Below are 14825 nucleotides of genomic sequence, written 5' to 3'. Positions count from 1 at the left end.
GACATACTGTTTGATTTCTGACAGTAAAGTGCCTGACATGTGGACCTGTCAAAATGTACACAAAGTCCATTCACAAATTAAAAAACCACCACCTGTTGCTTTAGGTTGGTAAAATTTAAAAAACCCTAGGTTGATATTTTTTCATACTATGTTGGTAACTATAAAAAATTATGACATTTATTTGATTCAAAATAAAATTCAATTGTTTTCAATTCAGTTCATATTGTTTTATTACGAGCACGTTTCATTTATTTATTGATTCTTATTATTTTTACTTAAACATGCCCACAAAAACAAGACATTTAATAATCATTTAACCTCAAAATTACAATTCTCACCAAATTTTACACTAAACAGCGTTGCCGATAGTAATTATTGAGGAAAATGCTACGTTGGTGGTTTTTTGATTTTTGAATGGACTTTACTATCCGTTATTTAAACTCCCGCACTGTCAAAGTGTTTGCAAGTTGCCGCACTGCCGTTCTGAGACCAGTAATTTTTACTTTAACGTTGGCACAAAAATTTGAAATTTCAAATTTAATAATGATTTAATAAATTTTTGGCTTTTTCATTTTGGTGCGCTTTGTTTTCTTACAAACTACCGGGTAATTGTAAATGATTGTGACTTTTTTTCTTAAGTTGGGAACATTTTTCATAAATTATTTTGGCAAACTTGATACCTTAATCAACACATTGGCGTACGTACGTCATTTTGACATTTTATGTTTTAATAAATTGTGTCAAATAGGCGAGGACGCCTATGTTTATGTCAACTATCACATTAAAAAGTAGAATAACCAACAATGATATTACCAACCTATGAAAAAAAGTCACAATCATTTAAAATCACCCGGTATAACTTACACGAAATGGCTGAACAAGAAGAAGATATGAAAAGTAAAAAAATACTGTTAACGGCTAGAGGGAAGCAGGGTACCTATTGTTAATTATTGTTTGGAAAGAAGCGAATTAACTCCATTAACATAACCAAACTTTTCTTGTTGACGTTTTTATAACTAGATTTTGTGTACAGGCAACTGAAAAGGTATGTCACCATAGGTACACAAAAATTTGACATTGACAGTGCGGGATTTTAATAAACGGATAGTAAATAACGTGTTGCCGAATTTCCCGCCGCCGCCGGTCAATCAGTCATAATTACGCGACTTTAAAACGTATTGTTTAATCAAGCCTGCTAAAACCTTATTTATCAATAAATTACTGACAAAGTAATACTTGCTTAAAAATTACAAGAATTATTTGCTCTGAAATTAAAGTAGCAATAAAAAAAGTGTTACATTTAATACAGAAAAGATTTGCCAAAATTCAGTTGTGATAATTTCAAGCTGGAAACGAACGAAAACCCCGAAAAGGAAGAGAATTGACAGCAAATAAACTTCAAATTAGCGACGTCATCATAGAAAGTAGCCCCAAAACGGGCGACAAATACTTTGCAAGCAAAAAATGTGGGACATCAAACTTCTGTAGTTGTGAAAAATTCGATGTAGTTCAAGCTTTATTCTCATTTAGTCTTTGATGATTATTGTCATAGAAATTTGACACTATTCTAGCTGACAGTTTAATAATTATTTTTTGTTCGACACTGTCAGAATTTGAGACTTTTCTCCTGTGTGAAGGGATTTTGGTAAATGTCACAACTTGTCAAAACGTAACGTCAAACTAATTTTAAAGATTTTAAGCGATTTGAAGCCTTTAAGGGGCTCGTCGAACAAAAAAACGTTGTATTCAACTCGTTAGTGTGTAAATGACAGTGACAGCGACAAAAATTGACAGTTCACATGAAAGCGGCAAAAATTTCATAACATGGGCATGGCCTGCTTCGACTACAATAATTTATAATAACCCTGTAGTAGTTTATTTAATGAGTTTGTGTGTAAATTGGGCTTTTCTAATTGCCCGAGGGACAAGATTAAAACATGAGCATAGCGAGGGTTTTAAGGCCCCGAAGGCAATTAGAAAAGCCCAATTTACTCAGAAACTCGTTGCATACAAAATTTTCTTGTTTGAAACGACGTCTTTGAAGCTCCCAAATCTTTTAAAAATGATTTCGCATTTGCTTTTGACAGTTTTGACAAATTTTTCAAGACCTGTCAGAAATGTAACGTTGAATGTGTTGTCTAGGGCAACGGTTCATTATCTGCTCATTTTGCTTTAGGGCAGTTAAGAGGCAGTTTACAAAGGAGAAAAATGAGAATTTATGACAGTTGAAAACAATTCAGATGAGATCTTCAAATTTGAGATAAACGTGCAGACCCCGGAGAGCGAAAATGTGAAGAAGGGCGACGACGAAGAGTTTTTCAAATGTTTTTCGCTCTACCTGGATCGGAAGAACGCCCAATCCGTAGAAAAAGAAATCGAGAAAGAATTCGAAAAGAAATTCGGATCGTCGAGATGGGCCGCTAACTACATAGAGTTTTTCAAACACTGTCACGACGGTCTATATAGAGACAGAAAAATAGACAAAAAGACGGTGAAGATTCAATTAATCGACTTGCTGCTGTCCATGGAAAGAATGTCCTTCCGGAGTGACGCATGCTTGACCAACTTCCAAGAAATGATGAAGAAAGTCAAGTTGATCGTTGTAAACTTGGATGCAATTAAATACGATAAAAGGAGCCCATACGCCGAAGCGCACGGGATAAAGAACTGGCACGCAGCCAATTTCTTTATAGCTCCTTATCTGCTACAGTGAAAAAAAAAACAAAACAAATTAAATTTTACAGTTTATCATCATTAAAAATTTTAACAAGCAATAAGATTAAAAGGTTTATTGACTCACCTAAATACACTGCCACACAAAAGCAGCAATTTATTGGGCCAAAATGCGATGAAAATCACCTGAGAAACACCACTAGTAAACACAGCTTACCGGTCGCGTTCCACTTCCACTTATATTGAACTGTTGAAGTTCTTGTGCCAGAATTGCCCCCTGGACGATCTGACAGTGTTCGTGAGCTTCAAGCACAACAAGATTTTTCTGCAAGAGCACACCGTCGACGGTTACCTCGACAAGTTTTTGGACATCGCCACGGAACAACCCAGTCTGCGAGCCAAGCTCAGGCGCGCCTGCAAAGAGAAAAAGCGCGTTTTGTTTCTGTTCGACGCGTTGGACGAGGCGTTCGACAAGCCGCGAGCGATCAACTGTTTAAAGATGGTGCAAGAGGCAGGCTTTCGATTTTGGGTGGCTTCGCGGACTAGCACTCGACCAGATCTCGAGCGAGCTCTGAATGTGACGGTGCTAAACATCAAGACTCTACAAGCGGAAGACCAAAGAAATTACGTGCGGGAGAAAATGAAGGGATTGTACAGTCCAGAAGTCATCCAGAGCACTGTGGAGGAGATCGACGCGATCAGAAGCAAGAGGTCAGAGCACCAGCAGCTGTTGGAGCTGCCGCTCAACTTGAACATGTTAATCAAGATATGCAACGAGAGCGATGGTGGACTCTTGGGGGACAGTCTGGTGGTTACCGACTTGTACCGAGCGCTCGTCGAAGAAAACTTCTCCCATTACTTGAAGAAACAGGAGATTATTCCGTCGGAAAGTCCGATTCTCGACTTCTTGAAGTTCTAGTTTTGGCAACGGTACGAAAAGGCCGCCATCAAGTGTTGTCGTTTCGAACAGATGGTGAAGAAAATCCAGATACACGACTCCTACTACGAGGCTTTCATCGACTACGTCGACGTCCACAAAGAAGACCCTTTGGGAATAATACGCAAAAGCGAGGAAGATTCTTTGGAGTTCATGCACAAGAGCTACGCCGAGTTTTTCGTCGCTTTGTGGATTTCCAAAAATTTTGAACAGGTCGAAGATTTGAAAAGTGTTATCTTTAGAGAGGAACACGCGAACGTCAGGTACTTCTTGGACCTGTTGCTGGCCGACGGCCATCCACTCTTTATCGCGGTGCTGAACAAGAATTTGGAGGAGATCGACCAGCACAGAGGAAGAATCCTGGAAACGGACAAAGGAAAACGCAACGCTCTGCACCTGGCGTGCTCCCAAACCGGTACCAATCCAGACTGGGAACAAGTCGTGAGGAAAATCTTGTCTCTCCACCAAACTCCCACAATCCTGCTTTGTACAACATGACCATATCTCTTCGAGATATCTGGTCTAGCGTTGTGGAGTTGACGTGGATGACGTCGTGCACGCATTTGTTCTTTTGCACGTTGCCGTCTTGCACTACCAAATCGACACGATGTGGGAACTGGTCGCGTGCGAAGAAAAGAGGAGCGCTCTTGATTTGGCTGTCGATTGCACGTATGATGACGTTGTTCCCGTCTTACTGGAGAGAGTAAAACTTCTAAAAGTTCAGATGTTGAGAAGCTTTCAAATACAATTATTTTGTTGCTTCTGGAAAAAATGTCAACAAAACATGAAAAAAACTTGAACGCCGGCAGCATCTTATCGCTCGTCTTTTATCTGTTGAGCAAAAAGTTTGAAAAGATTCGGTCTGGCTAAAAATGAGTGATTGATTGTTTTCTTCGTTTCGAACGACATTATACAGGGTATTGAAACGTTTCGACTTCCTTGATGAAACTTTCCTCCCTCATTTAGTGTATTGTTGGTTGCCTCATTCCCTCGGATTAAATTTTTGCGGAAAAATACGAAACAAAAATAATGAGAAAAAACAAATGTTTAGGGATTCTACGTTGTGTTTTATTTTTCATTTTCTTTAATTAGGTTCTAACGAGAGGCCGTACCTTCGGAATTAAAACAATTGAGCGCACTTCACTTAAATTTTATTTAACAAATCATCATGTGTGGTGGCAGAAATAAATAAATGAATTTAATAACAGAAGTTGGTGGAAGTTTGACCCAATGAAATTTGACTCACGACCCACGAATTGAGATCTGACTCATGAAGAAATGACTAAGCTGGGCAAATACAGAAGTTTCTGGCGCGAACAGCATAATACGCGTTTGAGATGCGAACTGTGTGATCCAATTTAAATTAGAATTATTTCCCCAATTAAATTGAACCCGACGCGATGCCCTGGAACCTCATAGATCACCCTGCTCTACTCCGGGTCGAAAATAAAAGAGAAAAAGGTTCTAACAGGGCCAAAGGGTACCTCTCTTCACGTGTCAGCTAGTTTGGTCGCTGGTCCCCTTGGGGGTGACGCGGCTAATTTTGTGCTCTTACGCCTGACCACAGCTAATTAAGTGCGACGGACACTGGCGGTAGCTTCCCGAACTCGAGACTTGTATACTAGTTCGCCTTGACGAGAGCATGTTTCCCCAATCGGTAAATGCAAGAAGATTACATACTTCGCGATAAAGAAATTAATTCAAGATTCTAAAGAGTCACGTGGTTATCAAATGCTCAAAGAAAATAATATAATCTTTACTTTAGAACGCTAAAGAACTAAATGCTGTTTGACTATTTAAATCGCGACTACAAATAATGAACAAGAATTAGAGAAATAATTTACCTTGTAAATGTAAAGCACGTGGTCACAAAATGGCTGTTGGAAGTACTGAACGTACCTCCGGCTACTTTGGAGATCAAACCCCCGAGTGAATCAAAAAAACCTTGTTTCCCGTCCCGCAATCGGTTTTATCATTTCTGGCGCACCCCACTTTCGCGACCCCTACTTGACCAAAGTGACCAATCAGCTCGGTTCTACTTTACGCCGATCACGGCACCTTTTCGATATCTCTAGAACTTTTGAAATTACAGTTTCCGTTTTTCCACCATTATTTTAAATGTTTAAATTTAGACTTTTGTTAGGACCAGACCGAATGTACAAATTTGTTGTTGAATTAGAAGCCTGAAAAAGAACACTAAATTACTGACTCTATACAATAATAAAAATCAGCACCAAGAATTAGACAGAATTAAAATGAAACAAACAGAATTAAAATAGAACAAACAGAATTAAAATGGAACAAACAGAATTAAAATGAAACAAACAGAATTAAAATGGAACTAACAGAATTAAAATGAAACAAATTAACCTTATTTTGAAACCTAATTTGGGCTTGAAACGCTGTTACGTAAGTGTCATATCATGCAACTAAATTCCATTGACCTGCTACTTTTAAAAATTATTCTACATTGGTTTGATTCCCCAAAACTGTTCTAATTAATAATTAATTCGTAATTTTCATTCTCTCTGTCTCACTCACACCTCAGATTTCTACGACTACCTGGCTTTACCGTTACCCTGTTGTCTCTGTTTTCTACCGACTCCCTTTCTACGTTGCTTTGTTAATTTTCTAACTAAAAGTGCAAACGATTCAGGACGAGAAAAGAAACACGATCCTAATTTAAGGCGATTTAATAAATAAAAATGCGCATTGAGAGACAGTAAACATTTTCCCAAAAATTCTGTTTTTTTTAAATTTGATTTAACCAAGCGACAAGCACAGCTAACTATGTTTGATGTTTTTTTAATCAAAAAGCAAATATCAGCAACAAAAACAAATGTGTGGATTTTCAATTGCGTCGGGATTATTATCACTTGTGAAATACCCTGTATTTAAAGTGTTACAGATAAGATAATCAAAGAGTTTGTTGTAAGGAGTAGAACGTTTCTGGGTGTGAGTTATAAAAGATAACGTACCTACAAGCAGAAAACTAAAGAATAGAAAATGGCCGAAAAAGTAAGTAGGAACATTTGTGAACTAATTCTTGTAATGGTGGTGATTGGAAGAAATGAGAGAAACTGGAATTAATTTCTAGTATCCCGGTATATCGACGCAAGTCTGCCAACAGCTGATGCCTGCTCGCAACCCCATGTACCAATCTCCCGTCAAAAACCTCGAAATAGGAAAAGCTGCAATTCGGAAGGCCCAAAGCGTCGGTAAGCTCATCGTACATTTGCGCTTCACCTTCTAACCGCTTCTTTTGTGTACAAGGCAAAGCTTGCGTTTTCATCCATGGCGAAGCAGGTTCTGGTAAAACGTCGTTCGCGGCGAAACTCGCCCAAGAGTCGAATTTTGCCTTGGTCCAAACGTGCTTTCCGGAGGATCTGGTAGGTCTCACCGACGCTGACAAATGTATGCACATCAGGAAGGTAAATCTGAGTACGTTTTGTGTTTCCACACCCACACTGTCTCTTTGCAGATCTTCGAAAGGGCGTACGTGTCGGCTTCGAGCTGCGTCATCCTCGACGATCTCGAGAGATTGTTGGAGTATTGTCCGGTGGGGCCGCAGTTTTCAAACTCGGTGCTGCAAGCTCTTTTGGTGTTCTTGAAGAAGCGACCACCGCCGGGGAAAAGTTTGCTGATAATAGCGATCAGCAGCTCCGGACCAAGGTCCGCCGAGAGGTTGTCTTGTGGTTGCAATTAGATATATTTGTTGACTGGTAAATCTTCATATTACAGGTATGATCTCAAAAAGTTCGGAGTGTTGAATTTTTTCGATAGTCATATATACGAGGGTAGTTTGATGAATGACTTATAGTGATATTAGAGACTTTGATTTGATTTTACAAAGGACTTTATTTTTCAACGTAGTCTCCTCGAAGTTCAACGCACTTCCCCCAACGTTTCTCAAGTTTCTCTATCCCTTCGCGGAAGTAATTTTCTTCGAGCCCTTTAAAATAGTCCTTTACGCACTTCATAACGTCTTCATTTGATTGGAATTTTTGCCCAGCCAAGAATGTTTTAGGTTTTGGGAACAGATGATAATCGGAGGAAGCTAAATCCGGCGAATAAGGTGGGTGGGGAAGAACTTGAAACTTTAAATCGGACAATTTTTGATCCGCAAGACGACTTGAATGCACCGGTGCATTGTCGTGGTGGAACAACACTTTCTTTTTTGTCATTCCGGAACGTTTCTCTCCAATGACCGTCTTTAACTTGTCCAAAAGGGCTGCATAGTAGTCTCCAGTAATAGTTTTTCCCTTTTCGAGATAATCTATTATCAGAATTCCTTTTGCGTCCCAAAAAACTGACGCCATGACTTTTCCTGCGGACGGGACAGTTTTTGCTTTTTTCCGGGTTGGTAATCTATGGGGTTGGTTCACCAGGTGCAGTCCATTGTTTGCACTGCTGTTTTGTTTCTGGGGTGCAATGATCTTATAATACTACCAGATGATCCCTTCCCTATACCCGACTGAGCCAGCATTGCCTCTTGCATTAGAGAGCGATGGAAGATCCGCGTATCAAATGTATACGACAAGGATAGGCATATCGAGGTCACGTGACGGTGGGATGAAAAGCATTTAAATACATGGAGAATAACAACAGCTGCTCAGCACCTATAAACTCACAATACAAGAACAAAGCGGCACCGTGAAACAAATGCTAATTATGCTATTACGAATCGACACTGTAAATGGGATGAATAAAACCCACAAAAATCATCCACACACGATGGCGCACCATACTCCTTTCAATAATACGACATATGACATCAAGTTACGCAACAATACAAAGATTTCAATTTCTGATATACATGAAGACAACTACACTTTGACTCCCAGCCTCCGGGTTTCCGGTCGCGGAATTAACCTGGCTCTCGCCCCCCAGACCACTAATTTCTACCCTAGCAGCGTTGGAAGTCCAAGTCCCTGCGACACCTAACTCATTCGATTTGCGTGCAGTGCCCTCGTCTTGTGTCCTCCGAAACACCCTTGCAGAACCCCACACCAGATGAAACAGAGGCCTTCCACCGAGGGCGGTCGAGAAGTTACACGGTCCAGGTCACACGTCATGAAAAAGCCTCGCAGAGCCCCACGCCGGCAATCTCACGTCGGCCCCTTGGTGTTCTCTCGTTTTTCATTGCAACGGCAACGTGGATAAACTGCACCCGCAACTACATTCCTAACTTCGGCCAAACATGTACTATCGCGGCCAAAATACGGGGTGATCAAATAGGACTGTTTAAGTTGGTAACACTGAATTGTATTTTAAATTGTATAACAGGAGTAACTTTCGGTTGTTGATGGCTTGTCGTTATTAATGCTATACCTACATCAGATATTTGTCAAATAAACCAACAAAACATATCCGGTTGCAGTGTTATAAATAACCGAAATATAAAATTTTCTTAATTGTACTGCCAACTTAAATAGTCCTTTTTGATCACCCGGTACTTTGGTCGTCACTTTTTGACACTTAAAATGTAAATCAAGTATTAATGTCAATATACATGACAATTTCAAATTATTCTTGTCAAAAATATGGCACCTTCATTTTTTGATAAGTATAGAATCGTCTTACTTGCTTCTGAAGGTTGTCTAAACCGCGAACATGTTGATCTTTTGCTTTTGAACCCTTCCTCCGCAGCTGGGATTTACCCCACCCGTATGACACTGATAGATTAAAATAATTTTGACAGTAGTAAAAAATAAGGTTAAACATCCTAAAGTTTGCTTTACAATTGAATGTCATTTATGTCACATTAACGACCACAGTATTTTGGCCTCGATAGTACCCCGTTTTTCCTTGGGGCAAATGGAAGGCCGTTCCCAAAATGGACTCCCGTTTTCCCTAATTAAATCGCTAACGCAATATGGTCTGTTAACCGTTTCTACCCCTACCCAGAAAATGGACTCGCCCAAAGTATTTCTAACTGTTCGCCCCTAAATAACTCTGATCTTAAAGCCTGGACGCGACCAACGGATTTTCACGGTTCACCTCTTACTCTCTCTAACTTTGAAAATGGACACGCCCCACGAATTTTAACCACCTGACGACTTTATTGCGACGTTCCCTCAAGAATTTACCCACTCTATCAATTTCTACCTCACCCGAGCTTATCGGAATAATAAAACGAAATAACATACCTGCTAAACACTACTTGTTTTCTGTAAGATCATACTACCTGAATTACAACGCGCAAACTGTCGGCAACACAAGAGGTGCGCACCTGTAATCCCCTCCGCGATTGGCGAATGTTTCCGGAGCACGGCTTTGATTACATTGACAATACACAAGAAAATACACGACTCGCGATTCGTAACCACAATAACTACATTTTCAACTAAAACAATAACAACGAAAACGACGGTTCAACAAACACCACCGTTCATTTCGAGGGCTGAGAATCGAGTGTCGCGTCTCCCCTTAACAACCGTACGCAATCCAAAATCTACCAACCGTGCACAACAAAAGAACCAAACAGTTCCTCTTGCGTTTGTTTCGGCGGCGGCAATTTGAATTCAAACTGGGGTAATAGGTACAATTCGCAGGCTTGAAAATTTCATGTACAATTTTTCTTTCATTCAAAGTACAGGGTCATTATAAATGATTGTCTCATCGCAGTTGGCGTTGGTGGCTTTGTTGCATGTGCCGCAAACTTTATAATATGAGTAAGACTAGCATCGCCGATAGGTAGCGCTGATGGCGGTAGAGGAAATTTGTCTACTAGATTGTCTAACGTCGCGAAACTAGCGGCACATCCCAAATTTGTGTGGGTTTTCAACGCCAACTACGATGAGACAATCATTTATAATGACCCCGTATTACTTACACAAAATGGCTGAACAAGAAGAAGATATGAAACGTAAAAGAATACTGTTAACGGCCAGAAAGAAGCACGGTATTGTTAATTATTGTTTGGACAGAAGCGAATTAACTCCATTAACGCATTAACATAACCACACTTTTGTTGTTGACGTTCTTATAACTAAATTTTGTGTACAGGCAACTGAAAAGGTGTGTACACTCCAAAGAAAATTCAAAAATTTAACACTGACAGTGCGGGAGTTTAATAAACGGATAATAAATAATAATAGTACTTTTAGTTGAGATACATAACCTACAAATGTGACAGTTTAGGTTAAATTGGCACTTGACAGGTTCGAGATGCGCAAACGCAGAATGGGAAATGATTGGACACGCCCATTTCTAAATGCTGTCAACAATTTACAGTTCTGTCGTCATATAAATGATGAAAAAAATGCAATTTTTCACAGTGATAAGCAAATAACTTATCTTGCGAAGTCAAATCTTATATCGCGAATTTCAAGAAGATAAAAGTGTCTGCAACTACAAGATAGGTAACCCAAAAGGGGCCAGCACGTCATGGCTCAAGAAGCAAACAGTGAGGTTAGAATTGTTGCAACATTACTTACTGTAGTAACCTCACGGTAGTAGAAATTGTTGGCGCTTGCGTATTACAATTTGTGTAATTTCCATCAGAAATACGTTCCGTCGCAAGTCTTGCAACAACTTATGCCTCGCGGATTTATCATGTATGGACCTTCCCTCGAGAGAAATTTAGAAGTAGGCAGAAGCCTCATTCAGAAAGCACAAATTACCGGTGAGCTTGTGGAACACCTTTGTATTTCTGCTTCTGATTCTATCTTCCGTTTGTAAGGTAAATCTTCCCTTTACATCCGTGGTGAAACAGGTTCTGGTAAAACCACTCTCGCTGCGAAACTCGCTCAAGAGTCCAAGCTTCTTTTCACTCAAGTGTGTACTCCTGAAGATCTGGTGGGGCTTAGCGAAAATGAAAAATGTTTGCACATCAAGAAGGTAACATGGGAAAGTATTTTTAGGTTTTACTTTGACGTTAAGCATGAGATACATTTTCAGGTGTTCGAGGACGCTTACGATTCAGGCTCTAGTTGCCTCATTCTCGACGACATCGAGAGATTGTTCGCCTATTGTCCTGTAGGTCCAACCTTTTCAAATTCGGTGTTGCAAACTCTTTTGGTTTTTTTGAAGAAGCGACCTCCGCCGAGCACAAATTTTATGATAATTGCCATTAGCTGTTACAACCCTCACGAATTTTTTAGGGACAGGTTTCAAAATGCCGAATACAGTTTAAGGTTGTCTCTTAATTTCACGTGATTGAATGTATTGACCAACAAGTTTTTGTTTTAATTTCAGCCACGTAATCGAAGACACGGGATTATCAAAATTTTTTGATAGGTCTATACATCTGGGGAAACTTTCCGAAGAGGAACAAATCAAGGTTATAAAGAGCACTAAAGTGTCTAATGCGGAAGAAATAGGAATCATAAAGACCAAATTTCCAAAATTTACAAGGTACCATATCTGTTTAGTGAATTCAAGAGGATTCTCGTCCATTGCGCACCTCTTTCGTGTTAGAAATTTTGTAGATCTAATTAGTGAATACTTTCTAATAAAATTTGAGTGGTGAGAAAATGTTAATCAGAGATTAATTACAGGAATGAGAGAAGCATTGCACGTTTGCTAGAAATTATAGATGAGTGTCGCCAAGTTGGCTTCAAACCGGAAATATTTTCAAGGGAGGACTAACTCGAGATAGTGCACATTTCTTTTGTCTACTATTAATATTAATAAAACTTGATAATTTAAACAAACTTCAGATTTTCAGCACGGTAAACGTTATGTTTGCGTAACTTAATAAAACATTTCTTGCTTTCGTTCCAATTTTTTTCTATGTAGGATTTATTTTGTAAACTTTTTCTTTATGAATGTTCTAAGGAAAGAAATACAGCGTGATCATGATCAACAATGACTGTTGGCAATGACACAATTGAAAAATATTGGTGTTTTTTTGTCTCGTAATTGGCACCAACTGGATGTTTTAACTTGACACGACAAAAAATAGATTATGTCGGTTATGTTTGTGACATTACAAAAATCATGGCCTCCTAGATCGAAAGAGACAAAATAGGAGGCCATGACAAAAATCAACCTTTGATGGTGAATTTCAAATTTGCCTGTCAACACTGTCAAAGCTGACAACCAGAAATAGGTTTAGATTACAGTGGTACCAAAATCATTCAAATTTTCATTGTTACCAACAGATTCAGTCATTCTTGAACACCCGGTACATTACGTGCACATATCATCAGTTTTTTTTTAATCGTAGTACCATGATCTGTTGATGTAGGTTTGCAATAATAAAATTTTACTAAATTTAGGGAATTTAATGATATCTATTGGTTACACCTGCCACCGTCTGTCATTTTTAATGTACGCAAACTCGCATTTAAAATTTGAACGGGCCTCGCAAAGTGAGACATTTATTAAACTCTCAAATAAAAACTACAAAAAAACTACTTGCTCCACCTAAAAATGAATTCCACGGCCATAGTTGGATTTCTCTCTTCAAGACGCTCATCATGACCTGAAAAATTACTTTGTTCTTTTAGTTTTTGCAAAAACAAAAACAATTGCAGTAACTTTTTTCAAAGTGGCCACAGATCCATGATTCTTAATTCAATGGAATTCCTTCGTCAAGTTCTTTTGCGTGGACCACTTTTAGTTTGGGATTCACAATGGAGATGATTTGAAGGTTTTGGAGTTTTGAACATGTCCAAGTCAGTTCTGGTTTGCACTACCTCCAAGGCCTGGTTTTTGGGCTCCCAGTTCACAAAATGGCGTTCTTGGGGCGGAACTTTATTTGCAAAAAAAAGTTGATGCTTTCTTGAGGGAAAAATGTATATGCACTTATTTCTGGGCCACATTGTATACATTTCCAATAAGAATATTTCCTTGTCTCTTAAGTATTAATGATTTTTAAATCTGTGAATTAGAATTTATAATTTTGCAGTTTTCCTCTTAAAGGAAATCTCTTTTTCGCAGATAACGTAGCATTCCTACTGTTATAGAAGAGGAAATAAGTTATCACTTATCAGCGGAAGTCAAATATCGTGAGATCATTTAAATTTGTAATCAAAGTCGGTGTTTTTTTTGTACGATTGCGGATCATGCCAATTGAGTCGCTGAGTAAATTAGAGGTTATGTAAACATTTTGACGTAATGGATTTTCATGTTCAATCGTTTTAATTTAAAAGAAATAAAGCACTAAAAATAATCTACAGCATTCACGATTGTTTCAAATTCGGACTATCTATGAAAATCTGACGTTTTAGTTGGCAATATTGTGATTTGACATAATAAATTTGAAATGCTATGTTGCAAGATAACTCTAGAACAAAAAGTGCTGCTCTAAATGACTCTAATCAATAAAAGATTACAAAAACTAAACCGTTTAAATTTGAAATTTATGTCAGCTGTCAATAATGACAATAAAACAAACGGAAATAGGTACAATTCAGTCTTGCCAATTTCAAGTAAAATTGTTTATTGCCAACTCATTAGTAATTGTTGCTCACGCGCTAGAAATTATATTTTTTGTTCGACACTGTCAGAATTTGAGAATTTTCTCCTGTGTGAACGGATTTTGATAAATTTGACAACTTGTCAAAACGAAACGTCAAGCTAATTTTAGAGATTTTCAGCGATTTGGAGCCTTTGGGGGGCTCGTCGAACAAAAAAACGTTGTATTCAACTCGTTCTTGTGTAATTTGGGCTTTTTTTGGCACTCGTGGACCTTTAAAACTCTCGTTTCACTCGAGTTTTAAACTGGCCCATTCATGCCAAAAAAAGCCCAAATTACATACGAACTCGTTAAATAAACTACTATTACATACTTGAATATCATCAAATTGGTTTCAAACCGGAAATAGGGGAAGGGAAGGAAGCACTAACTGGAGGTAGAGGAAGCCCAAAGATATTTCTTTTGTCTCCTTTTAATAATAATAAAACCTGATGATTATCATATTTCCAGAAGTAATGAAAACATCGTTCCTTCATTCCAACGTATTTTTTACACTTTGTGTTTCTCCACGTAGGATTTACTTTGTTGACTTGTACCTCTCCCAGCTTGTACGAACATTCTAAAGAAAATATACATTACGTGTACACATCTGTCGCTCTCTAATTTCCCATACAAACTACCCAATTTGTTTACTCTCATCTGTTGAGTATTTAGTCGTGTTTACAAATTTGTCAGTAATTGCGACCATTCGTTGCTGCCTAAAAGCTCCAGAAGCTTTCTAATTTTAAGGAGCGTTCCGAGTTTGGAAATGTGTAAAGAGCAGAGGTCGAGGTGTAAAACTCTTAAAAA

The 14825-nt window shown here is 38.6% G+C and overlaps 1 protein-coding gene across 5 annotated transcripts; it reads left to right on the top strand.

Annotated features, from left to right (window-relative positions):
- The first annotated feature begins 6478 nt into the window (after positions 1 to 6478).
- Positions 6479 to 12331, top strand: LOC138127583 (vesicle-fusing ATPase 2-like). 5 transcript variants are annotated; one of them, XM_069043650.1, is made up of 9 exons: positions 6479 to 6628; positions 6708 to 6828; positions 6884 to 7041; positions 7092 to 7294; positions 11117 to 11237; positions 11295 to 11452; positions 11513 to 11748; positions 11810 to 11968; positions 12112 to 12331. In XM_069043650.1, exons 1-5 carry the CDS (start codon positions 6617 to 6619, stop codon positions 11196 to 11198), a joined length of 576 nt encoding a protein of 191 aa, XP_068899751.1. In that variant the 5' UTR covers positions 6479 to 6616; the 3' UTR covers positions 11199 to 11237; positions 11295 to 11452; positions 11513 to 11748; positions 11810 to 11968; positions 12112 to 12331. The 5 variants fall into 5 exon arrangements, with proteins under 5 accessions (XP_068899751.1, XP_068899753.1, XP_068899752.1 ...); XM_069043652.1 differs by adding an exon at positions 7352 to 11023 and having other exon boundaries at positions 6480 to 6628; positions 11117 to 11452; XM_069043651.1 differs by having other exon boundaries at positions 6480 to 6628; positions 7352 to 11237.
- Positions 12332 to 14825: the final 2494 nt, after the last annotated feature.

The sequence above is a fragment of the Tenebrio molitor genome, chromosome 4 (genome assembly GCF_963966145.1).
Source record: "Tenebrio molitor chromosome 4, icTenMoli1.1, whole genome shotgun sequence".
In the NCBI taxonomy this organism is placed as follows: domain Eukaryota; kingdom Metazoa; phylum Arthropoda; class Insecta; order Coleoptera; family Tenebrionidae; genus Tenebrio; species Tenebrio molitor.
The sequence above is the reverse complement of the archived record's forward strand: the minus strand, read 5'-3'. Positions and strand labels throughout refer to the sequence as shown.